Source organism: Melanerpes formicivorus, unplaced genomic scaffold (genome assembly GCF_026170545.1).
Source record: "Melanerpes formicivorus ecotype bairdi unplaced genomic scaffold, bMelFor1.0.p_v2 SCAF_2, whole genome shotgun sequence".
Classification (NCBI taxonomy): Eukaryota; Metazoa; Chordata; class Aves; order Piciformes; family Picidae; genus Melanerpes; species Melanerpes formicivorus.
Genome location: NW_027142354.1, coordinates 37779012 through 37805173, shown reverse-complemented (window position 1 = coordinate 37805173; position 26162 = coordinate 37779012). Strand labels below are relative to the sequence as shown.

Below are 26162 nucleotides of genomic sequence, written 5' to 3'. Positions count from 1 at the left end.
GTCTCCCCTGAGCCTCCTCTTCTCCAGGCTAAACAATCCCAGCTCCCCTACGCTCTCCTCCGTGGGCTCTGGGGTGACTTACGCATGGAGCATGGACCGGAACAAATGGAACGTATTACTTAGGACATCCAATTAGATTATACTGTTTTTTAGACTTCCTTTGTGAAATGGAAGTCCTACTTTCAGCCCCTCGATCTGGCCAAGATGTTTTTGCTGTTTGAGACAGGAGTCAAGACTTCATTAAGTATACAGTGATAAGGTCTCTGGCTGAAAGGTTTTGAAGCCTACAGCCATGCAGAAAGGTAACAGTTTATCTTCTCCTACATACAGAAGTTACTGTGTCTCCTAGCCCAGGTAGCTCTGCTCAGTGAGCTGGATTAAACCACTTCCTTGAGATGAACTTGAATGAGCACATTTTGCAAAAGATTAGGTGGTGCCCACAGTTAATTTTTTCCTACAGTTTCATGCCATGAGCTGGAAAGACTAATTTTGGTGAAACCTAACACCTGAAAAGTAAAATACTCTTCACTATGCCTTTCTAGAGTTCAGATCCCTTTGTAGTATGCATCAGCAGCTTTCTATTCTGATTCCAACTATTTTTGTTTATCATTGGTGGGTGATAGCAGGCATTCATTCATGTTGTCTCTAAATTAGTTGTCGTGTAAGCATGGTGTCTTTGTAATCAAACAGATGGCCTAGCTTTAATTTCTGACCTAGGGCGTTAATGGAAGAAGATGCCATTTGTTACTATCTAAAGGATTTGCAGTGACATAGGGAATTCAGTCTGGGATTGAAGTAGGATTGCACACAGTGAAGACCTAGAATAATAATCAGGGCCAGAGTCCACACAGACATACACAAAAAACCCTATTCAAAAGGCAGAGCTTTCACATGTTTATTAGAACAAGCAGTAAACAAAATCTAAATGTAAAATGTAAGTGTCTGAGTTGTTGTTCCAGACAGAAGAGTCACAGCATGAAGGGCAGATCAAAGTTCTTCTCACCAGTACCAAAGTAGATGTAGCCATATTGCTTGGTCATTGGGATGTGGTAGAAGGTCAGCCCCAGCCACAGCAAGCTCCGCAGCACCACTACAGTGCCTCCCTTCTCTAGCTGGACTGTCCAGGATCCTGTATGAGAAATGTACCTCCATTAGTGGGGGGGAGGAGGTTGGACTACATGATATCCAGAGGTCTCTTTCAGCCCCTACTATTCTCTGATTTTAATGAGTCAGTCTAATGAGAAAGGCAGTGTTCCTGGCACAAGCTGTCCCTAAGTTGGGAGAGGGCCTGCAGTGGGGTCTGTCTAACCAGTGAACAGTACACATGGCACTGGAGTTTGTGACACCTGAAAACAGAAGTCAGAGATGAGAAACCTTGATGCCCGTTTTTTCCCTATCAATACAGTATTACAGGCTGCCCTGGGTTCCAGATGTCTGCTAGGTTCACTCAGTAGCATATTGTCATGGCTGGGGTGGTAATGTCATATGCTTCACAGGAAGGGACCCCTGGAGCTCCAGACTTGGATACACGATTTGTAAGAGACTAGAGCTATTCTGGGCTGCTTCTGAGTGGGCAGAAGTTACTCTTAACAAGCTCTGCTACTACTTGGTCTAGCTATAGGAAGCGAGGACTAGCTATAGCAACCATGCTAGGTATGAAATTCCTTCTTAAAATAAACTTGTACCATTAGTAGTGTGAAGGTGGCACTTCTGTGCTCCAGGGAAGACTGGTTTCCCTCATGCAGCAAGTGGGAAAGAGGAAGAAGAGAAAATGAAAAACAGGGCATTTTCCTGTCAGAAAAATTTACAGAGATCAACTCTCTTCAGGCTTTCTTGGCTCCACTACTGAAAAAGATGTGCATGGTAGGGGCAAAGGGAATAGTTTCTGCATTAATTTTGCTTTGGCTCCACAGAGGAGGTTCAGAGCCAGTGTGAAAATGCAGTTTCTCCTGGATGCAAGGCCCTCTGAGCTACAGTGTTTGTTTTGCATCTGGCACTACAGCCTGGGAACAATGTTGAAGGGCAGAGGGTTGACACATCAGCTCAGATTCAATGCTCAGAAGGCAAGGAGCTGCCAAGAGAAGAAAATACCAGCTTCAGCACCAAATCAGTAATGCCTAGAGGCTACAATGTAAAGTCCTGCTGAATCTTCATCTGAAAGCCCAAATTTATTTTTTGGGGTTTTTTTGTTGTTTTTTTTTTTTTTTTTTCAAGGGAGCTGTCAGGCTACTACTGGCTTGGAGTCAAGCACTCAGCCTAACCCAAAGCCAAAATCTGCCCAAAATCTGCAGAAAGCCCATTATGTGCTGGCCCAATTAGATAGTATTCATCTTTGTAGATAATTTTAGGCTCATCAATTTATGCTATGACTCATGCTTACTCATGCCATGGTTAGCCTGGGGAAGGGCTTCTGTGATTGCTGTCAGCTGCCAGTCCTCCCCCTCCCACCAGGTTCTGATTCTTGGCCAATTTTAGTCACATTTGACTAAGGGCTGCAGGGCTTTAACACCTCAAGTTCCTGCGTCAGGTCTCCCCACAGCCCAAGGGTTGACTGCAGCTCCTGAGGCTGTTTAGTATCACAGTATCACAGTATAACTTAAGTTGGAAAGGACCTGGAGGATCATCGAGTCCAACCTATCAACACAGACCCCATGACTAGACCATGGCACCAAGTGCCACGTCCAATCTCCTCTTGAACACCTCCAGGGATGGTGACTCCACCACCTCCCTGAGCAGCCCGTTCCAATGACGAACAACTCGCTCGGTGAAGAACTTCCTCCTCACCTCGAGTCTAAACCTCCCCTGGCACAGCTTGAGACTGTGTCCCCTTGTTCTGGTGCTGGTTACTTGAGAGAAGAGACCAACCCCTTCCCGGCCACAACCACCCCTCAGGTAGTTTGGTCTAGCAGCAGCTGCAGGGCTGTTTGGCTTGCCTGGCAGCCAAAAGACGCCAGCTAGCTGTGTTTGTAAAGCTTTGGGCTCCTGAATGCTCGCTCACAATACATGCACTCTTATGAAGTTCATGGCAAACTAGTTGAGGGCATGAGCAAGGAGGGAAGTTGCTGGACATTCTTCTCACCAATGGGGAAGGGCTGATGACCAGTGTGAGGCTCAGGGATAATCTTGGCTGCAGTGACCATGAAGCAATAGAATTTAAGGTCCACAGGGCAAGTAGGAGGATGCATCCCAAGCTTCCAACCCTGGACTTTAGGCATGCAGACTTTGGTTACTTCAGGATCTGCTGGCCAAAGTATCATGGGACAAAGCCCTAGAGGGAAGAGGGGCAAACTGTATATTTCAATGGAAAAGGAAAACCATCTGCTTGTCTAGAATTTGCTGCAGGTTTAGCTTGTGGTACATGAAGAGAAACATCCCTTCCTGGACATGAAGAGGAAGTTCTTCACCATGGGAGTGGTGAAGCCCTGGAATGGGTTGTCCAGGGAGGTGGTTGAGGCCCCATCCCTGGAGGTGTTTAGGACCAGGCTGGATGAGGCTCTGGCCAGCCTGATCTAGTGTGGGGTGTCCCTGCCCATGGCACGGGGGTTGGAACTAGATGATCCTTGTGGTCCCTTCCAACTATGATCTCTTTAAGAAGTTACTGCCCTTTCTATTGAATTCCGGCATAACACAAGGCTATTTTCTAATGTGGAATACTGGTTTTATTTCACAGAAATTCCAGCTGATGCTTCCACTAAAGACAGTTGAGACCACAGTAAAGCAAAACATTATTTACTATAGGGCAGGATTAGTACAGGTGTGTGCCTTCTTTTTACCTGCCTGGCACTGTGACATTCATTGCACTGGTCTTAGGTGAAATTCAAGCTAGAATCTTCACAAGCAGTGGTTTCACATACAAAGCTACGCAAATCTCCCATGCAGTCTCTCCAGTACCACTCATGGACCCAAACTAGACTGGATCTTTGTCCTACCTGGAGTTAAAACATATATTATAGTTCATCCACCAGGATTACACACTCTGATTGACTGGGTCTCCCAACAAAATCGATGTTCCTAAGAGACTTCACTACTTGGGTAACCTGGGAACCCTGATGAAGAGCACTTCATTACAAGGCAAACGATGGAGTGGCTCAAGCACGAGAGCCATTTGCTGTCAAAGCTTTGAAACCATTTAATGAATTTTGCCTCTACAGGTTTTCTGCATTTGCTAGTGGCAGTAGCAAGGCTACACACAGGGGTGTTGAATAACAAGTGGCAAACAAATAGGTCTGAATCTAATTGTGATAAGTAACTTTTTCCATTTCTCCTCTGAACACTGAACTGACTTCACTTTCAGGGCAGGGTTCTTGCAGCTTGAACTTGCAGAAATTATCTGCAAGTCCTTCACTCAAACATCTGGTGGTTTTTGCTGCACCTTTATACACTGGTTTGCAGTGGGGGGCGGAGCTTAAACTTTTGGAACAGGTACTCTGACAAAAAGATAATGGAATGAGGAACTGTTATATAAAAGTCTTTAATTTAGGACCAGTCCTCTGAGAAGCAAGTCTGTCCAGAACAGGACTGTGCCTTGCCTTGCTGGGTGGTGAAAGCCTTTATAGATTATCTAGTTTGCAAATGCCTCCCAATATCCTGGAAGCATCCAGCAGCCTGGGTGCATGTGATGGCTTGCATAGATGTGTTCATGTACACAGATGAGCCCTCTGCCCCAAACTATTTACAAAGAAATGCCTGGGGCACCACAAGTGGGAAAGGTGAGAGGGAAAACAGGGATAGTAGTGCTCTCTGTAACTGTATCTCAAGTCAGACTTCTTCTTGGACAAATTCACAGAGAAGGCAGAGTACATCAAGTTCAACTTGATAAAATCCTTTTAGCTGTGCTCTGGGGCAATACAGTACATGGATCCATGATCTCCTCAGAACATGTACCCAGTGTCACACAGGCTTATCAGTCTCTGTGGAGTTATTCTGCTGATCAAAGCAGCTTGCCATGCACCTTCCCACCTGGCAAAAGTGGACAGATATAACTGAAGACAGCTCTGTTCACTTTTATGCTATGTCTCTGAAGGCTGTGGTGTGCAGTTGCTTCATTTCCCTACTGTTTGGCTAAGCTGCAACCTCTCAAAGGGCTCAAATCTGTCATTTCATAAATATGAGACCTTTGGGGCATACAAAGCTCTTACACTTTCCATCTCTTCTCTGATCCCTGATTCTGCACCTAGTTCCATGCAAAAACGTACAATAAAGTTTTGCTAACATTGCATAAGTCTGCCTGTGAACAAAACAAGCAGGTTACTTAAGGTCAATCCCAGCTGGACAGAAACAGTATAGGTTGGGGAGGGGAAATAAGAAACTGCCTAAAACTAATGTAATTTTCACTCAGATTCTGTTTTCAGCCATAATGACCATTAGTCATAGAGCTGTCCTTTATTATGCAGAGCCAAACAGCAGCAGCAGTGCCATTTTCCACCTTTTACTAACCAGATCACTGGGGACACTATTCTAACCCAGCTACCAAAGGTATTTATTCAGAATTCTTTTCCAGATTGTGCTTTTTATTTCTAATTAATTAAGAAACTGCATTTAATACACAATGCTGCTGTCTGCCTTCTAAGACATTCTGAGACACTACTTTAAAGTTCTGCAACCTATCTGCTTTTTTTGGACCTTTGCTTTTAGCACAAGCCCTAAGAGGAGAGGCTGAGGGAACGGGGACTGTTTAGCCTGGAGAAGAAAAGGCTCAGGGGAGACCTTATTGCTGTCTACAACTACCTGAAGGGAGGTTGTAGCCAGGAGGGGGTTGGTCTCTTCTCCCAGGCAATTACAGTATCACAGTATCACTAGGGTTGGAAGAGACCTCGAGGATCATCAAGTCCAACCTGTCACCACAGACCTCATGTCTAGACCATGGCACCAAGTGCCACGTAATCTCCTCTTGAACACCTCCAGGAATGGTGACTCTACCACCTCCCTGGGCAGCACATTCCGATGACGAATGACTCAGTGAAGAACTTCCTCCTCACCTCGAGCCTAAACTTCCCCTGGTGCAGCTTGAGACTGTGTCCCCTTGTTCTGGAGCTGGTTGCCTGGGAGAGGAGACCAACCCCTTCCTGGCTACAACCACCTTGCAGGTAGTTGTAGACAGCAATAAGGTCTCCCCTGAGCCTCCTCTTCTCCAGGCTAAACAATCCCAGCTCCCTCAGCCTCTCCTCATAGGGCTTGTGCTCAAGGCCTCTCCCCAGCCTCGTTGCCATTCTCTGGACATGTTCAAGTGTCTCGATGTCCTTCTTAAACTGAGGGGCCCAGAACTGGACACAGGACTCAAGGAGTGGCCTAACCAGTGCAGAGTACAGGGGCACAATGACTTCCCTGCTCCTGCTGGCCACACCATTCCTAATGCAGGCCAGGATGCCATTGGCCTTCTTGGCCACCTGGGCACACTGCTGCCTCCTCTTTAGGCGACTGTCAATCAGCACCCCTAGGTCCCTCTCTGTTTGGCAGCTCTCCAGCCACTCTGACCCTAGCCTGTAGCACTGCATGGGCTTGCCGTGGCCAAAGTGCAGCACTCGGCACTTGGACTTGTCGAATGCCATCCCATTGGACTCTGCCCATCTGTCCAGTCGGTCGAGGTCCCTCTGCAGAGCCCTTCTACCCTCTAACTAACATCTGCTCCTAACTTGGTGTCATCTGCAAATTTGCTGATGACTGACTCAATCCCCTCATCCAGATCATCAATGAAGATGTTAAAGAGGATGGGGCCCAGTACTGACCCCTGGATTAGCACCAGAACAAGAGGACACAGTATCAAACTGCACCAGGGGAAGTTTAGGCTGGATGTGAGGAGAAAATTCTTCATAGATAGAGTTGTTAGCTGTTGGAATGTGCTGCCCAGGGAGGTGGTGGAGTCACCATCCCTGGAGATGTTCAAGAGGGGATTGGATGTGGCACTTGGTGCCATGGTCTAGTAGTCATTAGGTCTTGGGTGACAGGTTGAACTTGATGTATCATCTTTGAGGTGTTTTCCAACCTCATTGATTCAATGATTTAAACAGAGAAACCAAAAACTTGGAAATCTTTTTTTTTTCCTCCTCCCCATACCTCCCCACATTAGCAGCACTTGATGAAATGGTCCAGAAAATATTGAACTCATGAAACACATAGAAAGTTGTTATTGAAAGATCCAAGACAACTGTATTCTCTCCAGCACAGCTCAAATCTCACAAACCTTCAAACAAGATTCTTTTTCAGGCCCACTTTTCTTGTAGGAGTTTGAAATAACGTCGTAAATCACGCTAGCAGTGCCTTAATCAGTAGCTAATGAACAGTATGATATAATAGCTTAAAATTACTATCCCCTCTTTCCTCCTTCAAAAAGAAAGCCTTAGAAATGCACTTAATAATACAATCTAAAAAGGGATGAGGAGAATTATGAAAATGAAATGCTGCTATTACAAATGGTTCTTGGAGTAAAATCACTGCATGGGTAGGTGTAGGTCTGTATTATTGTCAAAATGCAGAAGCAGGATGTTAGGTTCAAATCCTTTGTAATATTGGCTCAGAATATTTCATGAGAGTTCCTGTGCCCATCATTGCCCCTCTGTAGGAATACATGACTCTTAATGGGAGGCTGGGAAATTCAGAACATTAGTCCAAAGGGTACACCAAGATTCCTAGATAAAAGTTGTCAGGAGAGACATCATCATCATCATCATCATCATCATCATATTATTATTATTATTATTATTATTATTATTATTATTATTATTATTATTATTATTATTATTGTATTGCATTGGAGGGACCTGGGGGTGCTGATTGACAGCTGCCTAAACATGAGCCAGCAGTGTGCCCAGGTGGCCAAGAAGGCCAATGGCATCCTGGCCTGCATTAGGAATGGTGTGGCCAGCAGGAGCAGGGAAGTCATTGTGTCCCTGTACTCTGCACTGGTTAGGCCACTCCTTGAGTCCTGTGTCCAGTTCTGGGCCCCTCAGTTTAAGAAGGACATCTTGAACGTGTCCAGAGAAGGGCAATGAGGCTGGGGAGAGGCCTTGAGCACAAGCCCTATGAGGAGAGGCTGAGGGAGCTGGGATTGTTTAGCCTGGAGAAGAGGAGGCTCAGGGGAGACCTTATTGCTGTCTACAACTACCTGCAAGGTGGTTGTAGCCAGGAAGGGGTTGGTCTCTTCTCCCAGGCAACCAGCACCAGAACAAGGGGACACAGTCTCAAGCTGCACCAGGGGAAGTTTAGGCTCGAGGTGAGGAGAAAGTTCTTCACTGAGTCATTCGTCATCGGAATGTGCTGCCCAGGGAGGTGGTAGAGTCACCATTCCTGGAGGTGTTCAAGAGATTACGTGGCACTTGGTGCCGTGGTCTAGTCATGGGGTCTTGTGTGACAGGTTAGACTTGATGATCTTTGAGGTCTCTTCCAACCTTGGTGATTGTGTGATTACTTCCACTTCTAGTTATAAAGTGAAAGTTGGCTTTGCTGGAGTTAAATACTGATTTTTAACTTCCATCTATGTGTGAGCTGTAGCTTATATTGTCCCTAAATCAGCTAGCAGAGTTAACTTCCCTCATCATGCAAAGCTTGCTGAGGTGTGGGGAACTGGAGGTCATTGGTCTCATGCTAGAGAATCTCACAGTGATAATGCTCTGCTGGGGTTTCCATTCTTCAAAACACATTTTTTTTCAAAAGAGCAAGTTAATTCTTAAGCTGCACCCAGCAAATCCAAGGAAGCCAAGCACTGTCTGTGCTGAAACTATTGCCTATTGCTCCAGAAGGGAAGGGAGGGAGCTGCTGTGTGGGAGGAAAGAGCATGGGAAAAGTACCCGCTGGATGAAGATCTGGAGCTTCCTATTCCCTCTTTGAATCAGGCTGCAGCCTCCACCCCTCCAAGCACAGGCATAAATTCTGAGGAGTTCCTCACATCTTTCCCAAACAAGAAAGTGCTTTGAAGATCCTGATGCTCACCCAGTGTTAAACCACTGCCTTTTTTATGGCCCTTCAACAGCTGTCAGGACGCCAGGGCTGAATTTCAAAAGTCGACCTCCTTTTCAGCTTCTTCTTCCTTTCCAGCTGCCAATAGAAATCCCTGCCTCATCCCCCATGTCTGCTGTGCTGGGCCATGGGCTGAATCTTGTAATTCACAGAGATGATAAGGTGCATGAGACATCAGCTCTTAAACAAAGCCTTTTAAGAGGGCTGTCTGCAGAACTCTTCTGCCACAACTGGTCCACTTTTCAGTATGACCTCTGTTAATGTTGCTGTTTCGGAGGCAATTCAGCAACGCCTTATTTCTGTGCAAGCTTGAGAAGAAACAGTTTTAAGAGCCAGACAGCCTGACAGAAAGGCTTCGTGTTGCAAAAGCTCACAGAGGGTCGTAAAAGTGACATTACCAATGCCTCTTCAAAGAAGGAAGTGTTTCAAGCTACAGCGTGGATGCACTCACATGAACACAGTATGCTGCCAGAAGAGCACATTGTAACATACCTTGCTGCAGTCAGTCCTGAGAGTGTGAAAGTATGGAGTTATAGGACGTATTAACACCCAGAGAGGGGCAACATTGCAGCCACTGATTGGCTGCGTGACCACAAGCGCTTAGCTCTGGCAAAGCTACACTACACCCATGGGATTTAGTTTCCAATTACCTCCAATAGAAAACCCTGCACTGGGAAGAGCTTCCTACTTCTAATTTGTTGTCTGCAGGGAACAAAGACAAATTGCGGAGCAGAGCGGCTGTAAGGAAAGGTCACTGTGCTCCGTCTCTCAATAAATTTTGCCACACAGACATTTCACACACAGCCTACCAGCCATAAGGACACATCCAAACACTCTTAATGTGGGGCTCAAACTCCTTCATGCCACTTACTGGCTGCAAACTAAATCCCTTTCATTTGCTTGACACACCACCTGCACCCCATATGTTAACACTGCTGTCAATATTTCCAATTCCCCATATAATTATTTAATAATAATTAAACAAAAACACAGACTGGTTGCAGGTTCTGCACTATTTTTAAAAGCCTCAAGAGCCAGGAAAGCACAGCTTACAAACATTCAGACGCTGCCAAGTGGCTCTTGCATGGTCCTAATGCCTGCCATGTCTTTGACACACAAATACAACCATGCCCAAACCTCAAAGTAAAATGATCTTACTTAGAGGCTTTTTCTCTCCATTAGCCTTTCCCACTGGGGACACCTCTGCAGCACAAATGATTAAGACAATCCTGGGCCTTCCACTTACATACAAAATGCCCATTTCCTGCTGACAAGACTCAGGGAGGGCAATGTTGTCCCAGATGTACAATATTCAGGTGCCTTCCAGTAGTGGGTGAAATTCAGGCCGTGTTTAGACATCTAACCAAGTGCTGCTTAATCCAGTTGAAGCAGCCTCTACACTCAGACTCTTATTTCCCCCCTTATAACTTTTCCATCATAAAGACCACAAAAGTGTTTATTTACTGCTTAGTTAACCAGGTCAGGGAAACGATCTGGCTGACAAACAGTCTAGCCAAAAATAAAGTTATTTTTCCAGCTGGAATCTGGCTGCACAGCCAGCAATGCCAACACCAAAAAAAGGGACAATGTACAAACAAAAACGAGCTGCAGAGGATGGGAAGGACTGAAAAAGCTAACACAGAAGTAACACACATCAATATACAGCCTTCCTTATAGCCCAGTTAGTTTGCCCTTCAGTCCTAAATCCACCTGATAATTAGAACCGAGCAGGAACAATGGTTTGGTTTGGCTTTGTTAAGGAAGAGATGTTTTGTTAAAGGAAATATGCAGACTTTGCACAGAAATCATCCAGAACAAAGATTTGGAATGGGGCTGAGCACTGGAGGAAACAGCAAGACAATATGCAATCAAAACTTCTATGGAGCAGGGGTGGGGAGGAAATTATTAAAACCCTCAGTGTTTTGGTTCTGACAACTATAGTATGGATCATCCTATCTCAGGTCTTCTGTAGTAAATACTGAAATCTCTCAGAGTGGCAAAGCAGCCTCCTTCCAAAGCACAAGTTTATGCTGTATCTTGTCACACTCCATATTTCTTGTTCAGCTGGTCGCTGTGGAAACGTTTTTGGAGCGTGCTGGGAGTCACGTAGCATCTACCTGGGGAGCCCCTGCATTAATCCGTCACCTTCGTGGGCTTCTGTGAGCCCATTGGCTGGTGGGAAGAAAAAGAAGGAGACCCTCGCCCCTCCCTGTTCTCAATGAAAGACGTTTCCTCTAAATCTTGCTACAGGATTTCAGGCTCAATTCAGCTTCTTTGGGGCTTTTGTCACCAAACAAACGTGATGTCTTTGAAAGAAAGATTAACAGTTTGATGAAAGGATGCAATGGACAGCTTTGTTCTAGCCTGCTTCCCCCTACAGCTTTTGGTCACTGTCACTTTCTTACCCACGGGAGAATGTCTGTCTGACTCTCAGAGGAGATTATGACCACCTTGTAAGATTTTGCCTCTCCTGGTAACAAAGCGCTGGGCACTTTGAGGAGGTGATAATGATGAACAGGGGCTGGATTATGGGCAAAGAACCTCACATTGATCTCTGAATTCTGAAAGAACACAAAGCAGTTGATGCTGGGATTCAAAGCCCACCAAATGCTTAGAGCACATCCAATTCACCATTCTGCAACCAGGGCAAGGCTACAAGCCCTGCTGGTCCCCCAGTTTCAGTTCTTACCTCATCATCAAGTTAGCAGGACTTAGGATTTAGGATGAGGAACAGACAGCACAGATTATAAACTGTCAATGTTTTCATGCTAAGCTAAATATGAATTCTGGCCCAAATTGCCTAAGAGTTTACCAGTTTCTAAGACTGTCAAACTGAGCATATCCACACAGCACAGTGTGGTTGTGTTGATATTCAAGCTAATCCTGAACACTAAAGATGGCTAAGCATATTCTAGTGCCTGGGGTAGCCTATCTATCTCTGTACAGAACAACTACAGGTCAACTGTCCCTTGTACTTTTCCCTCTACACACAGCCACACACCCCTTCAGCATGCAGAATTTCAATCCATATATTTATGTAGAGTAAAACAAGACAACACCTGTTGACTCCCTCTCTGCAAAAAGTTCTGTGGCCAAAGGGGCAGCAAACAGCAAAAGAAAGTTGTGTGCAGAGCTGGCACCAATGCAACTGCTGCACATACAGGAGCTGCCACTCCTTACACAAAGCCCCTTCAGAAACATACCAGTTCCAGCAAAAGCTGACCTTGTTCTGACTTCAGTGGCACAGGCTGCCTTAGGCTTTCCCCTGCAAGTAGTTTTTCATCATTCCCCAGAGAAAGGGTTAGGCCAAGGCTGACTTGACACGGTGATAAAACTACTTCTGGTCCTAAGAGGCTTTTACCAGCATTTTCCATCAGTTAACAAGAAGTTCATCTCCTTTTCATGTCAAATGAACCAGGAGCTGAAATGGAGACAGAGTGGGCAATGATTTCTTTTACTGAGGAGGAAAAAAAACTTTAAATACAATCCCTACAAAGCTGCTATGAAGACTTTGGTTCTCTCCTCGTTCTTTCACTGCAGCAGTCACAGCTCTCAGTTCTTGGGCAGTCCTGCTCCAGTATAAACTCATCCAAGGCCTCTGACTAAACAAGACTCCTGAGGTGATGCAGATCTAGGACCCAAAGGCAGTGAATGCATTGCTTTATTACCCATAGAAACAAAGCCCAAAGAAAACAAGACTCCTTTCCAGAAAGCAAGGCAGACCATGAACAGCCAGTCAAAAGCTATAATGCTAGCTGGCTCTGGATTCCTTCTGCTGTGCGTTAAAAGTTCCAGTCTGATCTTGAACTCCTGAGCTGACACTGCCCCAGCTTGTAGGACAGCCAACAGCTTGTAGGACAGCCAACAGCTTGTATTGCTCCCAGGCCGCTCTCATGGGTCACTGCAGGAGGAGCCCTAGCCTCTAAAGGCTCCCCACTCCACACATCACTAGCAAAAATGGCCAGTGACTCTGCTTTTGAAGGATGCAGGAGACTTGCTTGTGTGTTTGTGTATATCCTTTGTGTGTCTGTGATCTGTAAGGATGTTAAGAAAGCTAATGAAAAGTCCAGTGACCATTCAAGAAATTGCCTAAGCTTGGAAGGGACAGAGTAATCGTCTCCATATCTACAGTTTAGGAGGTCGGTATATCACAGAGCCTGGAAATTCAGGCCATACCTCCTCCGCAGTCTGCTGTTGCTCTTGGTGCTTTTTCTTTCTCCTTTTTACTTTTCCGTGGTTTCTTTTCTGCGCTCAGCACTGACAACGCTGGCACCATAGCGCGCCCTGCTGGAAGGCGGCAGCTACAGCCACTCCAGAATGACTTCTAACAGGAGCGGCTGACTCCGACTTGAACAGAAAAATCGGGTACCAAGGCTTTAACTAGTAACTGCGCTAGCTATTGGGTTCCGTTCTCTCATCTGAAAGCAGACTGTTCGAATGCACACTAATTTGTTTTATGCCCTCCGTGTCATAAAGCTTGTTTGTCAAAGCCATCTGTATAAATGTCAGATACTCCATGGAATATTGTAGCTGGATTTCACACACATTCACCCAGCCCAGGATAGCTGTGAGCCACACTAGGTATTGCAGTCCACATTTTGGCTACCTCTTTTTGTCCTTGCTAAGACTGCCCGCTCATTCATTATGGGTCTTTTAGTTTGGATTTCAGTGAGACAGCTTGAAAAGCCTTGTCCCCGTGTGGCTCTTGGCAGGCTAAGAAGTAAAGTGCTCTTGCTCTCAGCTTTCACAGAGCCGGGGAGGTGCTGCTTATTGTTAAGCAATGAAAGGGGAGGGTTCAGGTCACATCTGTGAAATGTTAGCGGGAAAGGGAGGCTGGGTGAAAGTAGGTGGCCAGCACAGCATAGCACTTTGCTGGATTTTGCAAGACCACTGAGGAGATAGGCAGCCATTTGTTTGAGAGCCCTGATAACGGCCGGCTTACTCTCGGCTGGCTAGCTAGGGGTTGTAAATACCTCTGCAGACACAGACTCTTCAAACGGCTGGAGTCAGAGGCTGATAGGGGGTTAATCGCCTGGAGGGGGAGTCGGTGGGGGAAGGAGTGAATTAGCTGTGTTAATGCATGGAGATAAAACAGGTTGTGTCTCCTGGCCTTCTTCCTTCCAGCACCTGGACTTTTGGGGCAGCCATGATGGGGCTACCAAAATGGCCCTTAAGAGCAGCCAAAGGAAATTATTTCCCACTTAGAAATGCAACCTCTCCATCTTCAAGGGCCCATTAAGCACCAGCTTTTGCTAAACTGATAAAAAGCACACTAATGAAACTCAGAGGACAGGAGGTTAGTGTTTTAACCCAGGCTACTGTTCAGGAAGCTTACAGAAAGGGTAGTGCCTGAAGTGTTCAGCCAAGGAAACAGCCACAAATCCTTTTGTGTTGCTCTATAAGGAAAGCTCCAAAACCACTGCACTTTCAGGTGAAGCAACAGAGCTACAGGTTGAGTGGCTGTTACTCCCTTCACTGTCAAAATGGGAAAGGAGCTGACACTACCTCCTCTCTAGGAACTTCTCTTCCTCTAGCTGCATTTTGAAACAGCAAGCAGTGAAGACTCACTACAGTCCACCCTGCCACTGTATACCCATTTAGAATGATGCAGTGAAATCTCTCCCAGCATTACAGAATCAGCAATTACATCTGAGAGGTTTCAGCTCCCCAGTTTACACTCCACAAAGGACAGCAGTAAGTCAGGAATCTCCTCAGTCCTTTAGGCCCTCAGGCTTCATAGTTCATGAAGCAAAGCCAGTTGTACTGAGAGTCACTGTCTCAGAAAGTCATTATCACCTTTGTGTTAATGTCACTGACAATGAAGAAACCCAAGCCAAACATCACCCTCCCTAGCTGTCATTAAGCTTACAGCCAGGTGTACCAGGAAATCCTATGTTCTGGATTCCTGCATACTACTGCCCATTACACTGAACTCAGTTGCTCGTGTCTGCCACTGACAACTTACGTTTGCTCTTGGCTAAATCACAGCTGCATCATGCTAAGATACCAAGAGACACAGGCTCATCCATTGCACTTGCTAGGTGGTAATCACTTGACTGTCAAAATTTTTATCTACTTTTTCATTTTTGTTTTTTCTGGCTATAATTTTCAGCTACTGGTTCCTGTTCTGCCTTTCTCTGCTGAACTGAATAGATCTTCAGTACCCAATACATAAACTCCATGGAGTATTTACACAGCGTAAAACAGTCATTCTTGTGTTCTTTTCCATAAGATAAACAGATTGAACTGTTTGTCTCTTACCAGCCTTTGAATCATTCTGTGGCTCTTTTCTGCAGCTCTCCACTTCTGCAATGTGCAGTAATCTAGTTCTGATACCACTAACTATATTCAAAAGTTAAATCACCTCCCTGTTCCTGTTTGCTATGCCCTTGTTTATACATTTATAGATCATATTAGCCTTTTATGTCTCAGGATCAAATGGGAGCTGATGTTCAGTGGGTTGCACCTGGATTTGCTTTCGGAGCCAGAGCTTTCAGAATACAAGTCTGGCTTCTAGGTGCTGCTCTTAAATAGATGATTTTCCAAGTAGATACATCAAAATTTACTTTATTTAAGTAAGCACAGTTTACCAGATCTCTCTGGTCATCTTGCCATTGTCATTATTTGTCTCTCCACCAATCCTTTACTTATGGTAATGAGGCTCATGAAGGGCCTGGAGCTCATGTCCTACAAGGACTATCTGAGGGAGCTGGGGTTGTTCAGTCTAGAGAAGAGGAGGCTAAGGGGAGACCTTATCACTCTCTACAACTGCCTGAAGGGAGGTTGGAGCGAGGAGGGAGCCAGCTTCTTCTCCTTGAGGGCAAGAGACAGGACTAGAGGAATGCTGCACTAGGGGAGGTTTAGGCTGGATATTAGGAAATACTTCTTCACTGGAAAGGTTATCAAACACTGGAATGGTCTGCCCAAGGCAGTGGTGGAGTCACTATCCCTGAGGGTGTTCAAGCAGTGGCATGTGGACTTGGCACTTAGGGACATGGTTTAGTGTTGACCCTTCAGTGCTGGGTCAAAGGTTGGACTGGATGATCTTGGAGGTCTCTTCCAACCAGTCATATTCTGTGATTCTAGATTATTTATGAAAATGTGGAAGAATATCAGTGGTCTCAGGTGAATCCCTTTCTGACCCCTTCCAGAAATACACTCGTTCAGTGATTTCTGAATCACAACTACTAATCAAGAAAAGACTGGAGGAATATTTTGCAATGCTGGGGTTTATTAAAGGTTAACATTATAAGTATGCCACAAGTTTCCTGAGATAATGATTTCAGGGGTAACTTACCTGTCTCCACCATTTTTAGGTTCTGACCCACAGTAAAGGTTGTCTAACTCTACCCTTCCTTAGCAAACAGTCTGAAAATGATCTGAAACGGTATTTTGTTGCCTTTGATGCAAGTCCATATTCTTGCCAAAAACAAACCAGAAAAAATGATTGAGCATTTCTGACCTTATCAGACTGACTTTTTACCATCATCATTTAGTGACAGTTTCCAGTAACATTCTGAAAAAGCTAACACAGCATGTGCTTTCTTTTCCACTCAACACACCTGAAAAAACAAAGTCCTCTTTATGGGTGTCATGGACTACTCTAGGTTGTCCTGGCTTCTGTTGTCATCTTCTACTCATTATAAATTCCAATTTATAATAATTATCAGTGGTTCCCAACTTTCTGCATTTCCTTTTATATTGCTTTCTCCTTCTAATTCCTACTCATTGCACCAGTGAACTGATAGGCTATCAGCCAAAAGCAGCCATTTACTGAGCAGGAGTATTGTCTTTTGAACAAAGTCTTCTCACATAAATCCTATCTCCACCAATATATTTTCCTATCTACACTTTTTTGTTTGTTTGCTTACCTTTAATACACCTCCCCTCATGCATCAGTTTTCAGCAGTGCCCTGTTGGTGCCCCTTATCTCCATATCAAAGTGATTTGAGTCAGCAATCTGTTTCAGAATCAAGTTATTGTTTTCCTGAACTGTTGTTTGAAAGAGCCAAAGAACTGAATTCTCCATCCCCTGTTTTACCTCCTCTCAAGCTTTCTATTTTACAGTAGTACCTTAGGCTTTCTCCCATCCCCTTCCTTTATCCTTGGAGAAGGAGAGCCTGATCTGATACCATGGTCACAGTAAAATCACCCTTCCCCCTCCATTTTTACTTTCCCCATCATTTCAATGCCAAAGAAGTGACACAACATGAAGTCATCAAGTGACAATGATGTAGGCACGCTAGGAATTATTGCTACTTGCTTGCTAGTCCATTATCTAGAAGCACATGTAAAACTACCACAACTCTAGTTCCTACAATGCTTTGGCCCAAGGTGCTGAACTGGATGCAGCAGAAAGGACAGCACTGGCAGTGTGCCAGCAGCTGAAAGGCTACATCTAATTGGGCATAAAGTTGAGCAGATTGTCTGCTTAGACTAGAGCAAACAAGCTTATCTTTAATGCAGACATATGGCCAGCAAAACCTACAGATCCCAGCATGCAACATTCTGACCAGCTGGCCATTTGGATCAGGATGATCTGATACTGTGGTGACAGAAGATCAATGTTGCAGCCCCTCCATGTTCAAAACTCATGAGTCAGGTCACTCAAAATCGTGTGTTTGGCTCAGAAAGCAGGAGATTTTAAGGGGGATAAACCAATTTAATTTGCTTTTGAGACTGGTTTCCATTCTCCCACTTTACTATTTTATAATAAAAGCTAAGCCACACAGTCACTTGTCTCTGGGAGTTGACACCAAGAAAAAACAGACTCACAGTATGATTAAGGAAAGAGCAGCAACATATTCTGAACTCTTAAAGTGTACAGATAACCTGAGAGATGCACAGACAGAACTTGGAACCTGCAATCACCACAGATATCACTGGTAAAGATAAGGGTGGCAGGCAGTTTTGTTACAAAACTCCGGGTTTTCCCATCTTGCACTAAACTCTCTGCTTTTACCATTGTATCCTTTATACAACCTGGTTTTACCTTCCTTTCTTACCACCTCTCAGCTGTCACATAAAATGTTCTCTCTGCCTCCAACTTTGCATTCTGTAAGACACCTCTGCTCTCTTACAATGACACAACATACATTTATCCCCATGACAGCCGTCACAGATGCTCAATCTCCAATTAAAAAAGAAAACTATTCCAACAGAGTTCTTAACTTTCAGACATTTTAATATCAGCCCTTAATTTCTCAGTCCTGTTCTTTAGGTCTTCTAAGATACTAGGGGAATTCTAGCCAATGAAGACTGGGAGCATCACTTAGGTGTCGTTCACCCCGGTGTTATTTGCTGAGGGCAGAGACAATTCTGACTTCAGCCACAATTCTAGATGCAACAGATTTGGGACATCTTACTTCTGCTCTGACAGTAACTGTTCAAGAGAGGATCTAGCAAGAAAAGCCAAGAAAAGCTTCAGGTCAAAACAAGGAGATTCATCAGAGCTACAAATTACATATTAAAAACCAGAAAATGCACTGTCTGCTCAGGATCAGGACCAACATACACTGGCAGAGCTGAAGGAAGGTAATCTAAGAACCAGAGTCTGAGTGCCTTGCAATAGATGAGTGAGTGACTTTGGCAGAGCCATGCTGATAAAATCAGCAGAAGCCTGTGCCTGCCCTCCTGTCTTTTTCTCCCATGTTTTCATGTGCAACCAGTACTTTAGGCAACCTGAATGCTTGTTAAAGGGGGATGGATTGATTTTCTTTAATGTCAGAGTTCCTATCTGCATGTGACAGAGTGCAATTAGAAATGCTACATGCCTTGCTGATCCTGTAACCAGTTCTTGTCTTCCTTTGCCTGTGACAAGCTCATTCCACCAGTCCCCAGGTTCAGTCCAAAAAAGAGCAGGGCAATACAGCCATGATGAATCTTCTCTTCCATTAAGAATCACTCAGCTGCACTTGAGTTCAACTAATCTTTGAGAGGTAACTTTTTTTGGTGAAGACTGAGATCTGCACTAACAGCAACAACCTCCCAGGAAGGGAGCAAAGGTTCAGACTTACACATACCTTGGGTTGTCACATGAAGACAAATGCAGCAGTGGTACAGCTGAGTCCCACTTTCTACCAGCCACTGGGTAAAATACAGCTATAAGTCAAATTTGATTTAAAGACCTCACTGAGACCACCACCTAACACACAGCATGACCTGCCATTTCGCCTGGTCCCTGGAACTAGATGTGAAACACTGCAGATATCTGTAGTCTTTCAAAGGTGCCAGTCTCCATTACAGCTGATGTTGGCTAAATTGCCTTCAGGCTATTGGCCTCTGCTGCCTGTTTTCTAGTGGAAACATAGAAAGCCCTGCAGATTCATCTCCTGCTGCAGTGGCTCTGTAGTTTCAGGGCTCATAGAGTTAAAAAGTCTTCCTACCACAAGCCCTAGTAAAAAAGCAGGAGAAGCAAAAGCAGCAGACATTAGCAGCTAAAATTTTCTTAGGAAGTGTCTAGGACCTGACCCTTCTTGCAATACTCCTTTCTGAGTGAAAAGGGAAAACTAAATAAGCCAGTATATGTAAAAATGCACAATCTCTTCACACTACACCTCTGGAAAATTACTACAGCAAGGATATTCCCAGTAAGTTGAACAATGGCTTACGTTGGAGTGCTGTTCATGTTCTGAATTCAGGCAGGAGCTCACTAGTTTTACTCTCTGTTCTTTTTTGACAAAGGAAAGAGACAATGTCTGAAAAGCAATTTACAGCACTGGCAATTAACTGTCTTTTCAGCCAATTTCATGTGTCACAGGTCACCTCCTATCCTATCCTGATACTCCAGGACAGCAAACCTAATTTCTTACTGTGTCCCAAGAATCTTTCTAGACAACAGGATGTGAAAACATGTGGCCCAAACAACAACAACAGCAAACAAACAAACAAAAAAGTCAGCAAATCAGGAGAAAAAAGGAGGGAAAAAACCCACAGCAGTGAGAAACAAATAACAAGTAACTTTCCCCATCTCTTTAGAGAAATATTCTGGAAGAGGCTACAAATATATTTAATAGTTATCGAGCAGAACAGTAGAGAAGTGAACTGAAGATGCCTTCCAGCATGCACACTTTCCTTTCTCCTTCCACAGTGTGTAACCCTACTAGAGTGCAGATTATTCTATACTACAGCATTTCTGACACGATTTATCAAAGGAACATTTGAATTCAATCTCTCAGAGATAGCAGTTTAGTGTTAATGAGAGCCCATTTAGATAAAGAAGAGCAATACTAGGTGGGACAAGAGGTGTGAAATAACTTCAAACCACATAAATTCCCTCTGTCACTGGTGGAGTTATCTCTCCCCTTAGGGACACCAGTTGTCACAGGCTTTCAAATTTACAGAAGTCAGGAGGGAATATGACACTCAGGCAGAGGGAGTAACTGCTGGTGTGATTAGACCTGTTCTGAGGGATGTGACAGCCCTGGTACACTTACATCTTACCATTATAAGTGTTTAGAATTGCTTTAAAAGGGAATTAAGTACAATATTTAGTAAATGATAAAGTCCCTTTGCAGAATCATAGGCACTCCTCCCAAGCATACTAACTCCACAGTAACCCACACCTTGTCATCTCTGCATTTCCCAGACTGCCTTCCCCATCTGTTGACTCTGCTACAATAAACCTTTATTAGAATAAACCAAACCAGGTTGGAAGAGACCTTCAAGATCATCGTGTCCAACCCATCAACCAATCCAACCCACCCAAACAGCTAACCCATGGCACCAAGCACCCCATCAAGTCTCCTCCTGAACACCTTCAATGATGGTGACTCCACCACCTCCCCGGGCAACCCATTCCATAGCGCAATCACTCTTTCTGTAGAGAACTTCTTCCTAACATCCAACCTGAACCTCCCCTGGTGCAGCCTGAGACTGTGTCCTCTTGTTCTGGTACTGGGTGCCTGGGAGAAGAGACCATCATCCGCCTGTCTACAACCTCCCTTCAGGTAGTTGTAGAGAGTGATAAGGTCACCCCTGAGTCTCCTCTTCTCCAGGCTGAGCAACCCCAGCTCCCTCAGTCTTTCCTCATAGGGCTTGTGTTCCAAACCCCTCACCAACTTTGTTGCTCTTCTCTGGACTCGTTCCAGCAAGTCAACATCCTTCCTAAACTGAGGGGCCCAGAACTGGACACAGTACTCGAGGTGTGGCCTAACCAGTGCAGTATACAGGGGCAGAATGACCTCCCTGCTCCTGCTGGCCACGCTGTTCCTGATGCAGGCCAGGATGCCATTGGCCCTCTTGGCTGCCTGGGCACACTGCAGGCTCATGTTCAGCCTACCATCGACCAGTACCCCCAGGTCCCTCTCTGCCTGGCTGCTCTCCAGCCACTCTGACCCCAGCCTGTAGCACTGCATGGGGTTGTTGTGGCCAATGTGCAGAACCCGGCACTTGGATGTGTTAAATCTCATGCCGTTGGACTCTGCCCATCTGTCCAGCCTGTCGAGGTCTCTCTGCAAAGCCTCTCTACCCTCTAGCAGATCAACTCCTGTCCCCAGCTTGGTGTCCTCAGCAAATTTACTGATGATGGACTCAATGCCCTCATCCAAATCATCAATAAAGATGTTAAAGAGCACAGGGCCCAGCACTGATCCTTGGGGCACACCACTAGTGACTGGCTGCCAGCTGGATGTGGCACCATTCACCACCACTCTCTGGGCTCGGCCATCCAGCCAGTTCCTAACCCATCGCAGTGTGCTCCTGTCCAAGCCATGGGCTGACAGTTTGGCCAGGAGTTTGATATGGGGGACGGTGTCAAAGGCCTTGCTGAGGTCCAGGTAGACTACATCAACAGGCCTCCCCACATCCACCAGGCAGTCACCTGATCATAGAAGGAGATCAGGTTGGTCAGGCAGGACCTGCCCTTCCTAAATCCATGCTGGCTAGGCCTGATCCCTTGGCCATCCTGTAAGTGCTGTGTTATTGCACTCAGGATGACCTGTTCCATGATCTTGCCTGGCACTGAGGTCAGGCTGACAGGCCTGTAATTCCCTGGCTCATCCAACCGGCCCTTCTTATGGATGGGCACCACGTTGGCCAGCTTCCAGTCCTCTGGGACCTCGCCAGTGAGCCAGGACTGCTGGAAAATGATGGAGAGTGGCTTGGCCAGCTCATCTGCCAGCTCTCTCAGCACCCTAGGATGAATCCCATCTGGTCCCATGGACTTGTGGGGATCCAAGCTGCTAAGGAGAGTTCCAACCACCTCCTCATGGAACATAGGGAAACTGCAGCTCCCTGGCTCCTTCTGCCAGCTCTGCAGGCCAGCTGTCAGGAAGACGTTCTGTCCTTCTAGTAAAAATTGAGGCAAAAAAGGTGTTAAGTATCTCTGCCTTTTCCTCATCCTTTGTTACAATGTTCCCCTCCGTGTCCACCAAGGAGTGGAGGTTGTCCTTTCCCTTCCTCTTACTATTAATGTATTTATAGAAGGATTTTTTGTTGTCCTTCACAGTAGAGGCCAGTTTAAGCTCCAAGTGTGCTTTTGCCTCCCTAATTTTCTTCCTACAAGACCTAGCAACATCCTTAAACATTCTGTGGGTTGCCTCCCCTCTCTTCCAAAGGTGATACACCCTCTTTTTTTCCCTCAGTTCCATTAAAAGTTCATGAACCATCCAGGCTGGCCGTCTGCCCTGGCGGCTCATCTTCCAGCACATTGGCACAGCCTGTCCCTGAGCCTTCAACAATTCTTCATTGAAGTAGGTCCAGCTCTCCTGGACCCCTTTGTTTTTAAGGGCTTTATCCCAAGGAACCCTCTGAATTAGTTCCTTGAGTAACCCGAAGTCTGCCCTCCGGAAGTCCAGAGTGGAGGTCTTCTTGCCGCCCCTCTTGGCTTGACCAAAAACCGAGAATTCAATTATCTCGTGGTCACTGGACCCCAAACACCCTCCAACCACCACATCGCCCACCAGTCCTTCCCTGTTGGTGAAGTTGCTACCTTTACCTTGTGGGATATCATGCTCCAGAGAGTCAAGAAAGTCAGTGGATGGGTCCAGGTCAGCCTTTTCCAGCAGTGTCTTATTCTTCAGGTTAGTAGGCACAGTAAAATGGAAATAGGAACTTAACTTTTTTGCCTCTGCCAAAGAAAGACCTGCAAACAACCATTGGTGACCATTAACACAGCAAGCTAGGCTAACATTGATTATACCATCAAATAACAGAGCATAGGACTGAATCCCAATCTTTCTCCAGTGGACTCCACAGAAGACCAGACTTGTCAGAAATGAGTGACAGCATTCCCTGATGCTGTACAGTGCAGACCATGGCTAACTGAAGCCCTGGATAAGCAACTGGCACTGAGTTGAGACCAAGTTTTTGTGCCCATTTGGTTAGATCCTATATCTAGATGGAAAATTCACTGCAGCTATCATTTCTAAATACAGACATAAACTATACACCAACAAGTAAAACTACAGGCTTAATGACTCAGAACCATTACTGACTCTTCTCCCACCTTCCAGCATTGAATCATGCACCTGAACATTAGTGGCATCTTAGAATCATTTCAGTTGGAAACAAGCTCTAAGATCAAGTGGCCATTAAATCATGTTCCAAAGTGCCAAGTCTACACATTTTTTGAACACCTCTAGGGACAATGACTGTACCATCTCCCTGGGCAGCCTATTCCAATGCCTCACCACTCTTCCAGTAATTTTTTCTAATATCCAAGCTAAACCTCTCGTGGTGCAACTTGAGGCCATTTCCTCTCCTTCTATCACTTGATACTAGGGAGAAGAGACCAATACCCACATTACTACAACCTCCTTTCAGGTAGCTGTAGATAGCAATGAGCTCTCTCCTCAGCTTCCTCTCCTCCAGACTAAACAATCCCAGTTCCCTCAGCCACTCCTCATAAGACTTGTTCTTCAGACCTTTCACCAGCTTTGTTGTTCTTCTCTGGACATGTTCCAGCAACTGGATGTCCTCCTTGTAGTGAGGGACCCAAAAGTGATCACAGTATTTGAGGTGTGGCCTCATCAGTGCTGAGTACAGGGGCACAATCACATCCCTAGCCCTGTTCATCTCACTATTCCTTATACAGGCCACAATGCTGTTGGCCTTCTTGGCCACCTGCACACACTGCGGGTTCATGTTCATTTGGCTATTAACCAGCATGCCCAGGTTCTTCTGGGCAGCTTTGAAGCCACTCTTCCCCAGGCCTGCAGCATTGCATGAGTTTGTTGTAACCCAAGTGCAGGATGCAGCACATGGCATGTTTAAACCTCGTGCAATTGACATCAATCCACCCTGCCCAGATGCCTCTGCAGAGCCTTCCCACCTTCAAGCAGATCAATACTCCCACCCAATTTGGTGTCATCAGTAAACTTACTGAGAGAGTACTCAATCTACTCATCCAGATCATTGATAAAGATATTAAACAAGGCTGGCTCCAGAACTGAGCCCTGGGGAACATCACTTGTGACCAGCCAGCAGCTGGATTTAACTCTATTCACCGCCCCTCTTTGGGCCTGGCCATCTAGCCTGTTTTAACCCATCTTACCCAAGGAAAACATAAACGTGAAATCAAAACATCAGCTAGAGAAAGTTGTCTTCGTTTACAGCCTCTGTGATCAAAGTACAGTTCATCCTGATAAAGACAAGGAGAATTTACCTTCAAAGTTTCTGTTTTCATGCACAGACCCACGAGGAGTCTTCAAAAATGCTCCTCGAGGGATGATACCAACTGCTTTGTCTATCTGTTCTACTGTAGCTACAAGGCGAGCCTCCTCCTTGATCGTGGGCTTCAAGGAAAGAGAAGCAAATTTTAAAGACAGGGCTTTCCTTGTTACCATTTCTGAGAATAAACTCAAAGTGATAATAGAAACCACATCAGACTCATCAGCTTGGAGGCCAATGACACTAAGAAAGGACCAGAAATTGGACATTCTTTTCATAAGAACAGAAGCAGAAGCAGTCTAAATTCAGGAGAGAATTAACTGTCCCTCCCTTCATCCATCCTTTTGTCCCTCTCAATTAAGCTACTTATGACTTGTTAGTTATAAAGAATGGTACCTGCAGTTCCTATGTAAAGCTGCAGACAATGCAGTGAGGATCTGTAGCAATGGTGCATAATAAACATAAAGGGAAAAAAAAATCTGAGCTGTGTCTACCTCCAGGAGTAACTGAAGTAAGAATTCAGTCAAGGAGCTGCTGCTACACAATGTTGGCAAAGAGCAAATTGTGCCTATTCTGTCTGAGCACAGGCTCAGGCTGCTTGTTGCAAACAATGAGGAGTCACCACCTGTCCAGGGTGAGGTGCCTAACTGTAGCAAAGAGAGCTTGAATATGTTTTGCTGTATTTACCTCCTCACCGTCTTCAACCAACCTTTCAGCATCTTCTTCTTTTATCTCAGTGTACTTATACTCAAAAGAAGGGTCACCCTGGAAACGGCCCTTCAGCTGCTCAGTCTGCGCAACCATCTCTGCAGTCACTGGTGGTAGAAGGCTCCAATCCACGCAGTTCAAGCTGCCAGCAACAAGGAAGACACAGGCTGAAGCCCTGTGAAGCACTGGCCTCCCACACTGCCTTGCCATGCCCCTCAGAGCACAAGGAGGCTCCCTCCAGGATTGCTGGACAACCGTCCCTGTCCCTGTCCCCGTCCCCCTACCGGCTCCTCAGTCCCCTCTTCTCGGGGTTACCGGCTTCCCTAGGTTTTTTAGACTTCCCCAGGAAGGTGTGCGGGGCAGTGAAGTACGGCTTGACTTCCGCACCTGTAGAGGCGGCTGCGGGGCGCTGCGCGGTCGGGGCCCAGCCCTTCGGCAATGTAGTAGGTGCCCCGCACGCCCTGGATGCAGCCCCAGAACCAGACCCGCTCGAAGCGGTAGTCGCGCTGGAGGAGCAGCAGCGAGGACCCCAGCACCGCCTGTTTCTCCGGGCTCAGCCCCGCACCACCACCAACCACCAGCTCCAGCGCGGCAGGCAGTGACGACGCCTCCATGGCCGCTCCGCGTCGCCGTTGCCAGGCAGCCGGAGGTGGGGCAGGCAGGCGCCGCTGTGCTCAAAGGCGACGGCGTGCTTCTGCCGGAGGGAACGGCTCCCAGTGTCAATCAAACTCAGCGCAAAGGCCGGGAGGCGGGCGAGCCGTGGCAACGGTGGGTCCCGCCTCTCCGTTGCCATGGGAACGGCGCCGGTGGGCGCTGGCGAACAATGGCGGCGCCTGGAGGAGCGTCGCCGGACGCTGCTGGGCGGCCGGTGCCGGGCCCGCATACTTGAAAGG

The 26162-nt window shown here is 46.0% G+C and overlaps 1 protein-coding gene across 1 annotated transcript; it reads right to left on the bottom strand.

Moving 5' to 3' along the window:
- Positions 1-871: 871 nt before the first annotated feature.
- RSPH9 (radial spoke head component 9) lies at positions 872-25883 on the bottom strand. Its single transcript, XM_068157056.1, has 5 exons — positions 25657-25883; positions 25249-25411; positions 24557-24686; positions 22889-23035; positions 872-1129 (listed from the first exon to the last, which is right to left on the bottom strand). Exons 1-5 carry the CDS (start codon positions 25881-25883, stop codon positions 969-971), a joined length of 828 nt encoding a protein of 275 aa, XP_068013157.1. The 3' UTR covers positions 872-968.
- Between the last annotated feature and the right edge of the window lie 279 nt (positions 25884-26162).